This window comes from Hemisphaericaspora subhashii (genome assembly GCF_019202705.1).
Source record: "Hemisphaericaspora subhashii strain CBS 10753 chromosome Unknown scaffold98, whole genome shotgun sequence".
Classification (NCBI taxonomy): domain Eukaryota; kingdom Fungi; phylum Ascomycota; class Pichiomycetes; order Serinales; family Debaryomycetaceae; genus Hemisphaericaspora; species Hemisphaericaspora subhashii.
This window is the reverse complement of record NW_026057268.1, coordinates 36,261-50,844: the sequence shown is the minus strand read 5'-3', so window position 1 is coordinate 50,844 and position 14,584 is coordinate 36,261. Positions and strand designations below refer to the sequence as shown.

The 14,584-nt window shown below is 35.0% G+C and overlaps 4 protein-coding genes across 4 annotated transcripts; 3 read left to right on the top strand and 1 right to left on the bottom strand. All coding sequences in view use genetic code 12, as the record gives it.

Annotated features, from left to right (window-relative positions):
* Positions 1–3,206: 3,206 nt before the first annotated feature.
* Positions 3,207–5,189, top strand: J8A68_002314 (uncharacterized protein; the record flags this gene model as incomplete). The annotated part of the gene is made up of 1 exon (XM_049406051.1): positions 3,207–5,189. One exon carries the CDS (start codon positions 3,207–3,209, stop codon positions 5,187–5,189), a length of 1,983 nt encoding a protein of 660 aa, XP_049264408.1.
* A 585-nt stretch (positions 5,190–5,774) lies between these two features.
* TEA1 (Tea1p) lies at positions 5,775–8,015 on the top strand (the record flags this gene model as incomplete). The annotated part of the gene is made up of 1 exon (XM_049406050.1): positions 5,775–8,015. The coding sequence occupies one exon, from the start codon at positions 5,775–5,777 to the stop codon at positions 8,013–8,015; it is 2,241 nt and encodes a 746-aa protein (XP_049264407.1).
* A 1,951-nt stretch (positions 8,016–9,966) lies between these two features.
* ALG8 (dolichyl-P-Glc:Glc1Man(9)GlcNAc(2)-PP-dolichol alpha-1,3-glucosyltransferase) lies at positions 9,967–11,751 on the bottom strand (the record flags this gene model as incomplete). The annotated part of the gene is made up of 1 exon (XM_049406049.1): positions 9,967–11,751. One exon carries the CDS (start codon positions 11,749–11,751, stop codon positions 9,967–9,969), a length of 1,785 nt encoding a protein of 594 aa, XP_049264406.1.
* Positions 11,752–12,968: 1,217 nt separating this feature from the next.
* DBP5 (ATP-dependent RNA helicase) lies at positions 12,969–14,462 on the top strand (the record flags this gene model as incomplete). Its single annotated transcript, XM_049406048.1, has 1 exon — positions 12,969–14,462. The coding sequence occupies one exon, from the start codon at positions 12,969–12,971 to the stop codon at positions 14,460–14,462; it is 1,494 nt and encodes a 497-aa protein (XP_049264405.1).
* Positions 14,463–14,584: the final 122 nt, after the last annotated feature.

The following is a 14,584-nucleotide window of genomic DNA, read 5'->3' as shown; positions in this document are numbered from 1 at the left end:
AGTTCCGGCAAACAATACCGAAAAAATCAAACGGTACATAAAAAATACAATTGAATCACTTCCGCATGGATCGGATTGATTTACCTTCCGGGAGGTATATAATATTTTTAAAATCTATATATAAGACGGATGTGATGATCACCGTTTCTGCTTGTTAGTTTAAAGAATCAAGTCAGTCTTTTTGTATCAGTGACAGTAATGTCAGTCTTTTCGTATGAGTGGCAGGAATGTCAGTCTTTTCGTATGAGTGACCATAATGTCAGTCTTTTGTATGAGTGACCATAATGTCAGTCATGGGAAGCATCATAATACTAAGATTGTTAAGGAGCCACATGGTACGCTTTAAAAAAGTCAGCACTCTGTCTTCGACTCGTAAGCTGTTTTCGTAAGTATCCATGGATTTAATGATATATAAATATAAAACTTCAAAAGGGCCGAAGTGTTCATAATTGACTGAGTCGCCCGGAGCAATATTAGAGACTCGCTCGGATTAATATTAGGGACTCGCACGGATCAAGTGAAGTCACACTTGCAAGAGAAAATCACTCAGGCGCCCTTCTCTTCAAAGTCTTCGCTTTATCATAAAAAAAATAAAAGGTGTCTTTGGGATCGAAGCGGATGATTACGAAATGCAGGTCGTATCATCTATAGCACATTTTGGTGCAATCGTACATATACATTTATCCGTTGCATTTGAAGTGCAGGTTGGTGTTCGTAGTTGGAACACAAATGAAGAGGGGGACGTTAAATGAGAAGGTGAAAGCATTCGTTAATGGAGCCCCGTTAGGTACAATACAAAGGCTTTGTTGTAGTACGAATTGTGGGGTTCTGCCGTTGGTGGATTTTTTCTTAACAAACTGGTGGATAGGTTCCACCTTCTAAATCTCGTTGGCCAAAAAAAAGAATGGCATGTTTCATGCACAACCTGCATAAAAAATAAAAATTAAACTTAACGGAAAAATTAATTCCGGATCTATATTTTGATGACAGACATTTTTTCCAGAATGACCTTTGTGTGTTTTGGCTATAAACTTCTTCCGAAATAATGTCTGCGTTGCAGTTTTCAAGTTTGTGACGTTTTCCCCACAATTTTGAAATATTTAATTACTAATGGAAAAGTATTCCCGTTCCATTGAAACTAAATCAAAGTCATCTGATAAATATTTTGGAAATACAGTTACGGATGTAGTATTGCAGTTTAGAGAAATCTTGCTGATGTTACACCTTCCCCAGGTTTCATTCAGAGTTGTACAGTGCGACAATCAAACAGAATATAATCGTATGTTTGAGAAGCTTATCGCGGGTCATCAGACGTGCATGAAATTAATCAGAAGTGATATTCCTGGCATTTCGTCCTTGCCATCAGCATATTCTCTTGGTTTTAGCTTCGGGGAGTTCCACAATGCAAGATGTGACATATGCTAGATGAAACATTTATCTTTGATGTGCATCATGTCATCTGGGGTTGATGGGATTTTTGGGACGAAGCGAAAGAGCATGATTAATAATTGGAAAGCAAAGCTGAAAAAGTGTAACCAACGGGTTTATGACACTAGCATCATAACCGGTATTTCAGCCACTCGGGCTATGAGAAAGTCTATATTTTTCAGACACAAAATGACCATAACAGAAGACTCACGTACGTGAGTGAGGTATTAGGTTCTTCCAACCACTATTTGACCTGGCTTGTAAATTTGACTCTCCAATTCAATTCTATCGTTAAATCCAAATATTGCAACTTGTAAATCTAGTGGAGCAATGGCTTGGGATGGAAGTTATTTCATTCTAGTAGTTTATCGTTCTATCATAGCCAATCAATATTCAATTCCATTGTATGTAAATGACATGATAAATGTAACAATGGTCGCTAACTACCAGAAAGTTTGTGTGCTCTCGTAGATGTAGGCACTTGCCCAAACCCCGAACATATCGTCGTTGCTCTTTTTCATGAAGAGTCACACCTCACTGGGATGATCATTAATGTAACATCCCGGCGGTTTCGATGGTTACAGATAAGCTTTTTAACAAAGCTTTGTAAGATTAACCTTTAATGTTCAATTTGGACCAAGTCATTAGCAAAATTCAAGTAGACATTGCCTGGAAATGAGGTCGAATAATTTTTTTAGAATCGATGTTGCCAGAAATTTACATTACGGTTTCTTTTATTAGTTAGTAGAAAACTCCAGATCGTTATCTTTGTATTCGTCAAGTTTCAGCCAGAGATCCCTAGTCATATTCTTTATAGTTCTTCAGATTAAAGTTTTACAAAAAGTTAAAATTTGCCAATACTCTATTTTCTTAGACATGAAACTCTAGATGAAAAAATGCAACAATTGAAATTCATAACCTTCTTCTCGTAACCTTATTCCAATATTAGGTCATCTCTTTTCACAGCCACGGGAGTTGTGACTGATGTTGTTTTGCAGGCTGTATCTCGCAACTTTGTTTTATGAATGAGTGAATTATAATTTGGAATAACATAAAGTGACCCTTCCAAAGGGGGCATGGCGACAAATACATGGTGCAAAAACCACACACATTAATAGTCAAGATGTTCTTAGTAGCAATGACAATTGATTTAGAACAACAATCAGCCCTTAGCAATATCGCCTATCTAGAAAGCTTCCAGAAAAGAATAGGCTGTTAGTGTTTCATGAAAATTTTCAGAATAAGTTGGTTTCGAGGTTGAGAATGTGTGAAATAGGCGTACTATACTCAATGTTTGCAACCAAAATTTCAATTGCTGCAGTGGTGACGACACTCACCTAATGCCTTGCCACGCTTGACTATTACCCCCTTTTAAGTGTGACCATCTGCATGCTATTTTGCATATTGAACCTTGATTGTTGCTAGACCATTATTAACTTTCGATGCCCGATGCTTGAATGGCTAAAAATATGTGGCAATTTTCATTTGATTTGACGAATGCCAAAAAGGGAAGAAAAAAAGAAAAGTCACAAAATCTGTCAAATCTGGATCATCATCATTTTTTTTGATATTTAATGAGAGTATATTTTTTGGTGGTTGTTACATCGTTTCGTTTCAGTTTATTTTTAAAAATTACAAGACAGTCACATTTCATAGTTATAGTTGTAAGGAATTACATAGATCCCCCCCCCTCCATATTAACTATTACCTACAATTCAATAATAATAGATCATTTTATTTGAATCTAAAATTTTTAGTGAATTTGACCATTTTGAAAGATGAGACAAGCTAATATTTCCAATTCCTCATTTCAGAATACCGAGGCTAGTCCAGTAAGACTGGCAACTCCGGCATCTCTCAGATCTAGCAATTCAACTTCCAATCTAAGGACAGTCATGCCAATAACAAACATACAGAATCTGCATCTGCAACAGGACCATTCAAGTTCAAGTGTTTCACAAAGTTATGAAGAACAAATTTCAAATCTAAATAGTCTTGCCTCCCAAGGTCTCGACCTTAAGACAATTGGGAAACATTTAGTAAGCCCTGAAGAGAGTTTAAAATTACAAGGTGGAGATATAAGTCGTCGTTTGTATCATCAATTAGAGCATGCTGCAATTGCCGATGAAAATCATCCTGATGGAATTAATATTCCTGACCCAAAGAAAAGAACTAGAAGTTCATCATTCTCAGCATACTTGGAAGAGACGAGAAGAGGTTCAACAGCAAGTGATATCAACGTGCCTGGTGGATTCAGGCGTGAATTTTTAATTCAGCAAGCAATTCAGAGGAATCAAGAACCTCCTAACTTTTTAACAAGAAACTTTATGGAATTCTTGAGTATTTATGGACATTTCGCCGGGGAAGATTTTAGCGATGAGGAAGAAGGCGTGTCAGAAGAGTCAAGTCAATATGAAGACGTTTTTGACGAAGAATCGAGCTTGTTGGCTGTAGAAAGAAGAGCATATGGAACTGCACCTCGCCAGCCCAAGAAACTGAGACCGAAATTTAGAGAACAACCAACAGGAACTGCTTCTATACCGAAAGCGTTCTTCTTGGTATTTAAATCTTTAGTAGGTTCAGGTGTCTTGTTCTTACCTCGTGCATTTTATAATGGTGGGTTATTATTTTCAATAGTGACATTGACCATGTTTGGTTTGCTAACTTATATTTGTTACATTGCATTAATAGACGCAAAGAATACACTTGGTTTGACATCATACGGTGAACTTGGATATAAGACGTATGGGAAACCCTTGAAATATTCTATTTTGGTATCGATTATCATTAGTCAAATTGGGTTTGTTACTACATATATCTTATTCACCAGTGAGAATATGATTGCGTTTATATCACATTACTTAGAGACTACACCAGATTGGTTAACTAGTGTCAACCTTGTTATCATCCAATGTATTGTGATGATTCCTTTAGTTTTGATCAGAAATTTGACCAAGTTATCTTTAGTCTCAGTAATCTCATCAGCATTTATTATCATTGGGTTAGTGATTATATATTGGTTCTCGGGGTTGAATATTTATTTGAATGGTATTGGTCCTAATATTACCAATTTCAATCCTAATAGTTGGACAATGTTAATTGGTGTCGCAGTTACATCTTTTGAGGGTATTGGTTTGATACTACCAATCGAGGCTTCGATGAAACAGCCAGAGAAATTTCCAATGGTCTTGTCAATAAGTATGGTTGTTATAACGGCGTTATTTGTTGCCATTGGTACCTTAGGTTATCTTTCATTTGGAGATGAAGTTAGATCAATCATCATTTTGAATTTACCCCAAAGTAGTATTGCTGTACAGTCGATTTTAGTATTGTATTCCATCGCTGTATTTTTGACTGCTCCTTTACAATTATTTCCAGCTATTAAGATTGGTGAATCATTGATTTTCAGACACAAACGGAATGGCCAAAGAGACGATGATGGGAAATTGTATCACCAATCTGGTAAGTATAATCCATTGGTCAAATGGTTAAAGAATTTATTTAGAGCAATTGCTGTGATTGTGATAAGTACTGTGGCTTATCTCAACGCTAATCATATTGACAAATTTGTGTCATTTAACGGATGCTTTGCTTGCATTCCGTTAGTGTATATATATCCGCCATTAATTCATTTGAAGACTATGAGATCAGATTCCAAGACCACAAAAGAAAAGATATTTACCATATTTGATTATTTATTAATTACAGTGGGGATTTTAACCGTTATTTATTCAACATATCAGATCTTATTCTTGAATTAGACAGTTTATAGATTACAGACTTAAAATACATTCACATGCATACATTAAGTCGGAGAAGTATACCGTCCTCTAGAACACGACCTTCCATTATGGTGTTCTATTTTTCCTCTTCAAAGTTGTTTGTTCGTTATTTCATACTCTTGTTTCGTTCCCCTCCTTTAAATAGAATGCGCACGAAGAAAAAAAAATACATTGGAACGGTAGGTCGAGCCCCTACCGTTGAATTGTTCTTGTAATTGCGGCCGACCCAAAAAAAAAATTAGTACCAGTTTGGGGGGGGGAGAGAGATTTTTATTAATCATCAAATCACAACAAAGAATTTAATCAACTCATTTAAATTGGTTTTTAATAAAACAATCGACACATTATTAAGGAGGCGCAAATTGCTCATGGAAGCTTGCTGTTGTGTTCTTATTGTTTACTACGGGAAATTCGCTTAAGACTCACACAACTTTAACACATTAAACTCATTTTGCATCACACGGGATTTGTTGTAAAAAACCGTTATTTTTAATTCACATTTTCATCCATTTTAATTATTCCTTTTTCCTTATAAATATACAACTGTTAGGGTTTGCTACGACTATGGATCTGCCACAGCTGTCTTCGACAGCAAGAAAACGAAAGGGGAATAATACAACAAATTCAGTGTCTAAGCCAGATTCTCCAATGTCCGAATCAAACAAACAACCAAAAAAATTGAGTTGTCAACGATGTCGTTCACGTAAAGTCAAATGTAACTTCGAGATCCCATGTAATAACTGTTTGAAGGCAGGTGTCGAATGTGTCCAAACTACTGATGATATGCGTAAGAAGCGACCAGCTGCCAACTATGTTTCAAACCTTGAAAATAAAGTGGAGTCTTTGACTCGATTCATGAAATTATTTAAAAGCCTTGATTCAATAGAAAGTAAGACTGATTTAATCAATAAAACAGATCTTAATGAATTAATGAATAAAGAGTTTTTGGAAAATAAAAGAGTAAGTTCAAGCACCTCGGTATTATCGCATTCCTCGGGAGACCATCATGATGAAGATGAAGATCGAGCGTTTTATGGACCCACATCTATCTATGATGACAATTTAATGGCTGGAAATTCCAAACTCCTGAAAAAGGATAGAGATTCCTCGGTAATAAGTCGAATGAATAAGGATCCAGATATTTTAGCATGTCTCAAATTGTTTTTCACTTGGCAATACCCTGATCACAATATGTTCATTTTTAGAGAAGCATTCCTTCTTGACTTTTTTAATCCAAAACCCAACAGTTTGTATTGCTCGAAGATATTAGTTCTTAGTATCTGTGCCCTTGGTGCAAGAATGTCAGACGATGAAAAGATATATGATCGTTCCATGCTGTTTTATCAAGAAGCAAAATCCTTGTTATTGAGTCAGTTGAGTCAACCTTCAATAACTTCTTTGCAAAGTTTTATGTTGTTAGCATTCTATGATATTTGTAATGGACTTAATTCAAGTGGTTGGATGTTGTCAGGTAATGGGATGAGAATGGGATTTGATTTGGGTTTCCAATTAAATCCCCGAGTATGGTTTCTTAAATCAAAGGAAAGCTTAAGTTCATTAGATGTTGAAATTAGATCTAGAATCTATTGGGGATGTTATATGGCTGATCATTTTATAAGTTTATTATTGGGAAGACCATCTGTCTTGAAATTATCTGATTCATCTATTCCTGAAACAAATGATCTACCTGATTTAGAATGGATTGATGATTTCACTTATGAAGGATACACCAAACAAAAGCTCAAAATTCTTCATCAACCACAACCGAAGGTCTCATACATTTCAGATCCATTGAACAAAATAATTAACTTGATCAATATATCTGACAATATGTTGAATGATATCTTTACCAAATCAGATTCTGAAAATGATGATTCGAACAATGATGATTTAGATTTTGTTTCTAGATGGGAAAAGTTAACTGAATATAATTATCAAATTATGAATTGGAAGAATACCTTACCAGATGATTTACAATGGAATCGTGAGAAATTGAAATTGACCGGTGAGAATCCCACCTATTCTGGTATAAGATATTACTACTATATATTATTGTTATGTCTTAATAGACCGTTTGTTGGTATTGAAAGTGACAGAATTCCACCACAAGACCATTATTTATCCCCGTTGTCCATTTGCTCCAATGCCATTGACGATTTATATGAGTCCATCAAGAAGTTTCAAACGTCTCATGGATATAGGAGAGTTTCAATTTTCATTGTGTACTCTTCGATTTTGTCGATCTCAATTATCTTGTTAACGAACACTAGCGAACAATTAGTGAATGAGAAAAAGGACAGATTGCAATTCTTTATGGCAGTTTTATATGGTTGTTCAAAGACTTGGAAGTTAGCTGAAAAGTCGTACAACTTAATTAAAATCAAATTGAAGCATAGGTACGAAACAGGTGAATTACAAGAGAGTGAAAGCATGACTCAAGCTAAGAAACGAGCAAGAGTGAAGCTTGAGAAACCTGTCATTCCCATGGCACTCAAAGCAAACCTTCTTAGTTCAAACCATGCAGACTTGCCAATTATGCAATCACCACAGCCAGCCAAAGTTTCAGTCGTTAGGTCCACATATACACCACTGAATCCACCATCCAGTTCGTCAGCGAACTTAAATCCCTCTCCAGCTTCAAGTATTGCTTCTGGTACTGCTTCTGTTGTAGATACAAACGCTGATTTAGTATTTGATGAGAATATAGATTTCCTTGGTGGACCACCGGTTTTGATGACTTCGGATTTATTTAATGAGGATTGGGAAGCTTTGTTCCCTGACTACATCTTCAATTCAAAACATTGATAGACATTTTTTAAAATAGAATATATATGCATGTATACTTCTCTTTGTATTATTACTTAATCATCTGCATACAAAATTATTCCTACTAGCGATACCCATGATAATTTCGCTGCAGCCTATCTCTTCCTCTGCTCGCACGATATAATTTATCTTTGCTTCAGCAACAGCGCGAATTTAGGTCGAGGGATCTTTTTTCTGGTCGAGAGTTTCAATGTTCGTTTTAATTTGGGTCGAACGTTACTCTCACCTGCCACCTTGCCATTTGAGTTCTACCCAGAAATTATACTTAATCAATTCGCTTCCTGACTTTCATCGACTACATATGGGTACTACTAAAAAGGCTCTTATGCCTCATTTTCTAGTTTTGAAGGTGCACTCATAGTGTTCTGCTTTTATGTTGGAAGAAGCCATCGCGTTGTGGGTTTGAATTCGCTTCATTACACCTGAGAGTATATGCTAAGCTTGGATCCAGATTTTCTCATATTTCTATTGTCTTTGGAATTTCATCTCTTATTCCAATCTATTCATGGGTGTGTTTTTCAGCACGTTCAGTCCACCGCATTTGGGCAGGGAAAGTAGTTAAAATTTCAGTTGACAAACATAGTAACAAACTTCAAGTGACAAACTTCAATAGAAATCAAAAGGATAGTATATACTCCAATATATAAGCTGGTTACATTCTTGAGATATCTATTACTCCAAAGGTAAATTAATTAATCGTTAGGCAAGATGATTAAAATTTTTGCAACCAAAAAATTTGATTTCGCAACAATTCATTTAATAACGTTAATTCGAATCAAAAATCACCATTTAAAAATATACCTTTAATAAATCTTAAAGATGAGAAGGTTGTTTAGCCTTTGAAAAAGAAATCTGCATAGGTAGCTGAATATCTACCTGGAGATTAAAGTTGCAAAAAAAGAATGATTCTGCCCAGGATCGAACTGGGGACGTTCTGCGTGTTAAGCAGATGCCATAACCTACTAGACCACAGAACCATTTCTTGAAATTTACATTTTCAAAATTTGAACGAGTCGGGTGATTTATATCACGTGTCCGCTAACAATTTTGGGCCGAATTTACCCTCGTTATTAAATTCCACAATATTTATTTGGAACGTGATCAGGTCGGAATTGGTGGATATCAGGGTTTTTAAGGAAGTTATCCATATTAAATTTATTATAACCATCTGTTTCATATATAGAAGGTGGCTAAGGTATTTCAAGTTTATTCATAAATGCTTAGAGTCCCGAATTATGAAGTCTTGCAATAGTAATGGAACTTAAAAAATTGTATGAAGAACAGATGGTTGCGAAAAATTTCTTGATCCAATGTTTGACTTACAACATCTCTTCGAAGGGTATCCAGGGCCATATCAATGAATTGTAGTTGTTAAATACAGCTTTTCAATATCGGAAAAATCTCTCTGTTTATTTGTTCAATTATTGCCAAGTAACTGCCCAAAATCTGCTTCTTTCGTGGCATCATATTTCCCTACCATCATGGTGTAGAGAATCTCGCAGGAGATCTCTGCATTTCATATCTCCATTCTCTATGAAAGTAATTAGAATATACAATAAGTAAGTTTATAACCCCACTGTCTTTTTCATTGACTGGAACCTCCTGGGAGACCACCTTAAGAATTCCCCCCAAGTTTTATTTTCATTTGTTATTGGCCGCAAAATCTGTGAGGAACGCAAGAAATGCTCGGAAGTCAAAAGAACTTTTCTGCGTCAGCTTCCTGGATTCCAATAATGGTGAAACTACATAAAGAACGCAATATGAAGTTCGTCACTTTGGGTCGAGAAACCAGATCTTTTCCGAACCAAAAGAAGAAAATATATGTTACTTCCACCACTGTATAAGACACAAGTTGCAACGAGTCCTCTAGCTGCGTTTACTTGTCAATTCAATTTGGCAATGTTTATTCTACAAGTCAATATATTACTATCTACACATCCTCGCTCCATATAGAGTCTTCAACAAAGTATAGCCAGCTGAAACCATTCCAACTGCTTATTATCCCAACCGCACAATAAACACTGTAAATCATCAAATTCAAGAATTCTAAATTTTTCAACACTGGGAATTTATTCTTGAAAAGATCAACCAAACTGGTAAAAGTAATCACAATAACTAATCCTAGGATATATCCGTTCACGACCCTATCTAATATAATTCCTCCTTGCGATTCCATTGTTTTAGGTATACGAACAACCTTCTTGAAATTGAAGTAAAATATTATATACCATAAAAACGTATATGCTACCTTCAATAACCATTCATTGGCTGTGTATATTAATGGGAAGAGGGATGCATATCCACAACTGACCAATAAACTATATGGGGAAAGAAGCTTCTTATCCCTCGCTACAAGTAATGACATTGGGAATATAACAATTAAGATTGCTTTTTCATGTACATGCCATCCGAAAACAAAAGAAGCATAACCACATAATGTCAAAGCACCGACAAAACGTCTATAGTTTGGTTGGAGGAATAATGGTATTAAAGCCATTATTTGATAAAATAATGTGAGCAAGAAAGTCAACTTGGGAGTTATTGTTGGAAGAATAAAGAATTCTATATCTCCCACAATTCCTCTTGTGGATGATCGCAACGCCTGCTCATTGGCAAGTAGCTCTGGATCAACCTGGAATATTTTCTGTAAAGGGTATTTTGCCATTGGTACACGTTTATAGATCTGGATGAAAAATCGATCGAAAAATGAATAGATGGCCCACATGTTTGGTGCCCAGTAAGCATGAGTCAATCCACGACTAAATGGAAACAATCGTTCTAACAAATTGGGCATAGCCTGATAATAAACGAAGGGGCCAAATGCAACTGCGAATACAGCAACAACAACTGATCCTAGTTTAAATAGATTTTTCCATTGAACAAAATTGAAAACATTAACAATCCAGTTTCTCTTCTTATCATAGTTAAAACGCAAACAGTACGCTCTCAAAAGGAAGACAAAAACAGCCGGAGCCAAATATAGGTATATATGTTTGAAGCATAATAATACCGAAAACCAAAATCCACACATCAAGTAATTCTGAAGTCTAGCAGAATTAATACTGAGCAATAATATTCCATACATCATTCCATTATACTGGAAGTGGATATGATCAATAATTATCAAACCTGGGGACAATGCGAGACTTGCAGTAGCAACGTAAGTTCTTCTTCTGACAGCGTGTGTTGGACAAGTGTCGATAATGTGTTGCAATGCCAAGAACAAAACAATTTCACTGACAATAACTGTGATTCTCTGAAAATATACTGTTGGTAAACCATATACTCCCTTTTCAACGATATCTAAGCAACCATCTCTCTTTACAAAATCAGGAACCATATAAGATAAAGCCCATTCGAAGTAAGCGAAAAATGGAGGGTAATCCAATGTCCATTGAGAAGTCTTTTCGATATACCATTTTGACATGGGTATGTTGTGGGTAATCGCGAGCCAATTCCTATGAACATCAAAGTCAGTCGAATGATATCCGATGGCAATTAACAATTTAAGAGCTAATAGAATTATCCATATATTAAACAAAGAGTATTTCTTCCCATCTTGATCTTTGTTGACATATACCTTGGGTTTGGGTGGTGGTGGCCGCTGCTCTATTGATGTTTCGGTTTCTTCCGTGGATTGAGATGCTTTGGGTTTTGGTTTCTTTAGTATAGACTTCAATGGCTTGTCTTTATTTGTGGCTTTACCTTTAGCCATTTTGATTGAAATTGCTTGCTTCTGAATCGGCCAATCTTGAGTTTTTAGTTTTGATTTTTTTCCTGTTTATTATTGAATTGATTTTAGTCTAATTTTTTTTTTTGGCCACACTTACAGTACAACGCTACCAATGAAAAAGCTTCATTTCAAATTTACAAATAGATACCCACTAACTATCAATTAATGATTTACCAAATGAATCCTACTTTATCCAGTTAGAAAGGATTTGAGTTGTACTGCATTTTAAAATATATTCAATTTTTATCCTTGTCTGAGTAATAAAATAAAATAGTTCACTACAAATTTAGAAAATTTTGCAGCAATTAATTTTTTTCTTTTCCATGCTCTTTTCAATTTGATCCCATTGCTAACTGTTTAAGAAGTATTTACGATAATTGGATAGTTTGAACAATCCTTGACCATTTCAGTTTGGTATTTATAGAATATATAGTCCCACTTGTTAATTGTTTTGAATAAGTTTTGAATGGAATTTATGTGAGGAATGGATTTTAACTCCCTGCAAGGACATTTTCAAATGTATCGTGCAGACTGTTCTGAATTATTCTGAATTAAAATCATGTAAATAGAGTGACTTCATAAAATATATTACAATTTACCAGAATATGGCTCTCATGAGCCTTCAAAAGATGATCAGAAACCTCTTGAAACGGAGCTTAATTTCAATCGCACTTCTAATTTTCATCAACTAGTTCCTTGAGCCCAAACACTTTAGAAACATAAAACCTGATTCTCTATCTTTATATAGTGGTTATCCTCAATTATAAATCATCTTTAGATGAATATTAGTTATCGATAATGAAGTCATTTCAACTTGAATTCCTTGCTTACAAAGTTTTTGTCAAAAAAATTGCAAAATTTTTCAAAAATCACGCGAAAGTCACGCATATATCACACGTAAATCATGTGAAAGTCACGCAAAAGTCACGTGCACAAATTTAATGCCATTTACTTTCAAACACCAAAATTTCAGAAAAAGCCTGGCTAGCTCAATGGCTAGAGCGTTTGACTTTTAAGAACACTCATTCTTGAGAGGTATCAAAAGGTTGCGGGTTCGACCCCCGCGTCGGGCTTCTTTTTTGAATTACTTTTTTTTCTCAATGTTTGCCTTTCGAAAAATTTCAAAGAATGTTAATTTTTTTTTGCACATCTTCCATACTTTTTAAGAACATCATTCAAAGCAATAGAATTATAAAGAAATGTCTAAAGACTCAAAGGTAGATGCTGATGCATCTGAGATACTTGCATCCCTTTCACTCGGTACAACAACCAAACCCAAAGAGGAAAAAGTACCTGAAAAAGAAAAGGAATCCGTAAAAGTTGAAGAGCCAAAGAAAGAAACAAAACAGAAAGAAGAAGAAGTAAAACCAGAAACTAAAGAGGATAAAAAAGAAGACTCAAAGTCAGAATCCAAAGAGGAGGATGATGACGACAAGAGTAATCTTATCCAATCCACATATGAAGTCAAAGTCAAATTGGCTGATTTACAAGCTGATCCAAATTCTCCATTATATTCTGTTAAATCTTTTGAAGAATTAGGATTATCACAAGAATTATTAAAAGGTTTATACGCCATGAAATTCAACAAGCCTTCCAAGATTCAAGAAAAAGCATTGCCATTATTGATCTCCAATCCACCTAAAAATATGATTGGTCAATCTCAATCAGGTACTGGTAAAACTGCTGCATTTTCTTTAACAATGTTATCAAGAGTAGATGAAAATCTTCCTTTTACTCAATGTATATGTTTAGCACCTACTAGAGAATTAGCTAGACAAACTTTGGAAGTCGTTTCTACAATGGGTAAATATACTAAAGTTACCACACAATTGCTTGTTCCTGATGCAATTGAAAAAGGAAAACATACCAATGCCCACATTATTGTTGGTACTCCAGGTATTGTCAATGACTTGATTAGAAGAAAACAACTCAATATCTCTAAACTTAAAGTGTTCGTCTTGGATGAGGCAGATAATATGTTGGAAGCACAAGGTTTGGGAGATCAATGTCTTAGAATAAAGAGAATTATACCTAGAGATTGTCAATTGGTTTTATTTTCTGCTACTTTTGCAAAAGAAGTTCGTTCTTATGCTGAAAAATTTGTGCCTAATGCAAACTCTTTGGAATTGAAACACGAAGAATTGAATGTCGAAGGTATTAAGCAATTATACATGGATTGTAACTCCGCCAATCATAAGTTTGAAGTGTTATGTGAATTGTATGGTTTATTAACTATTGGTTCTTCCATTATTTTCGTAGAGAGAAAAGAAACTGCCAACCAATTATACCATAAGATGAAGCAAGAAGGTCATACTGTTTCTATTTTACATGGTGGGTTAGAAACAGCTGATAGAGATAGATTAATTGATGATTTCCGTCAAGGTAGATCTAAGGTTTTAATTACTACAAATGTCTTAGCTAGAGGTATTGATATTGCATCTGTTTCTATGGTTGTTAATTATGATTTACCTACCGACAAAGATGGAAGAGCTGATCCATCTACTTACTTACATAGAATTGGTAGAACTGGTAGATTTGGTAGAGTGGGTGTTGCTATTTCATTTGTGTGTGATAAGAGATCATTTGAAATTTTGAATTCAATTAAGAATTACTTTGGAATTGAAATGACCAGAGTTCCAACTGATGATTGGGATGAAGTTGAAAAAATTGTTAAGAAAGTTATTAAGAGCTAATTAGATTAAATATATTTTTTGTAGTAATAGTATCAAAGATTGTATAGCATACCTATTTTTACAACAAGATTTGTAACAATTATTTATAATTATTCGATGGAAATTTCTATTTACAAGATATC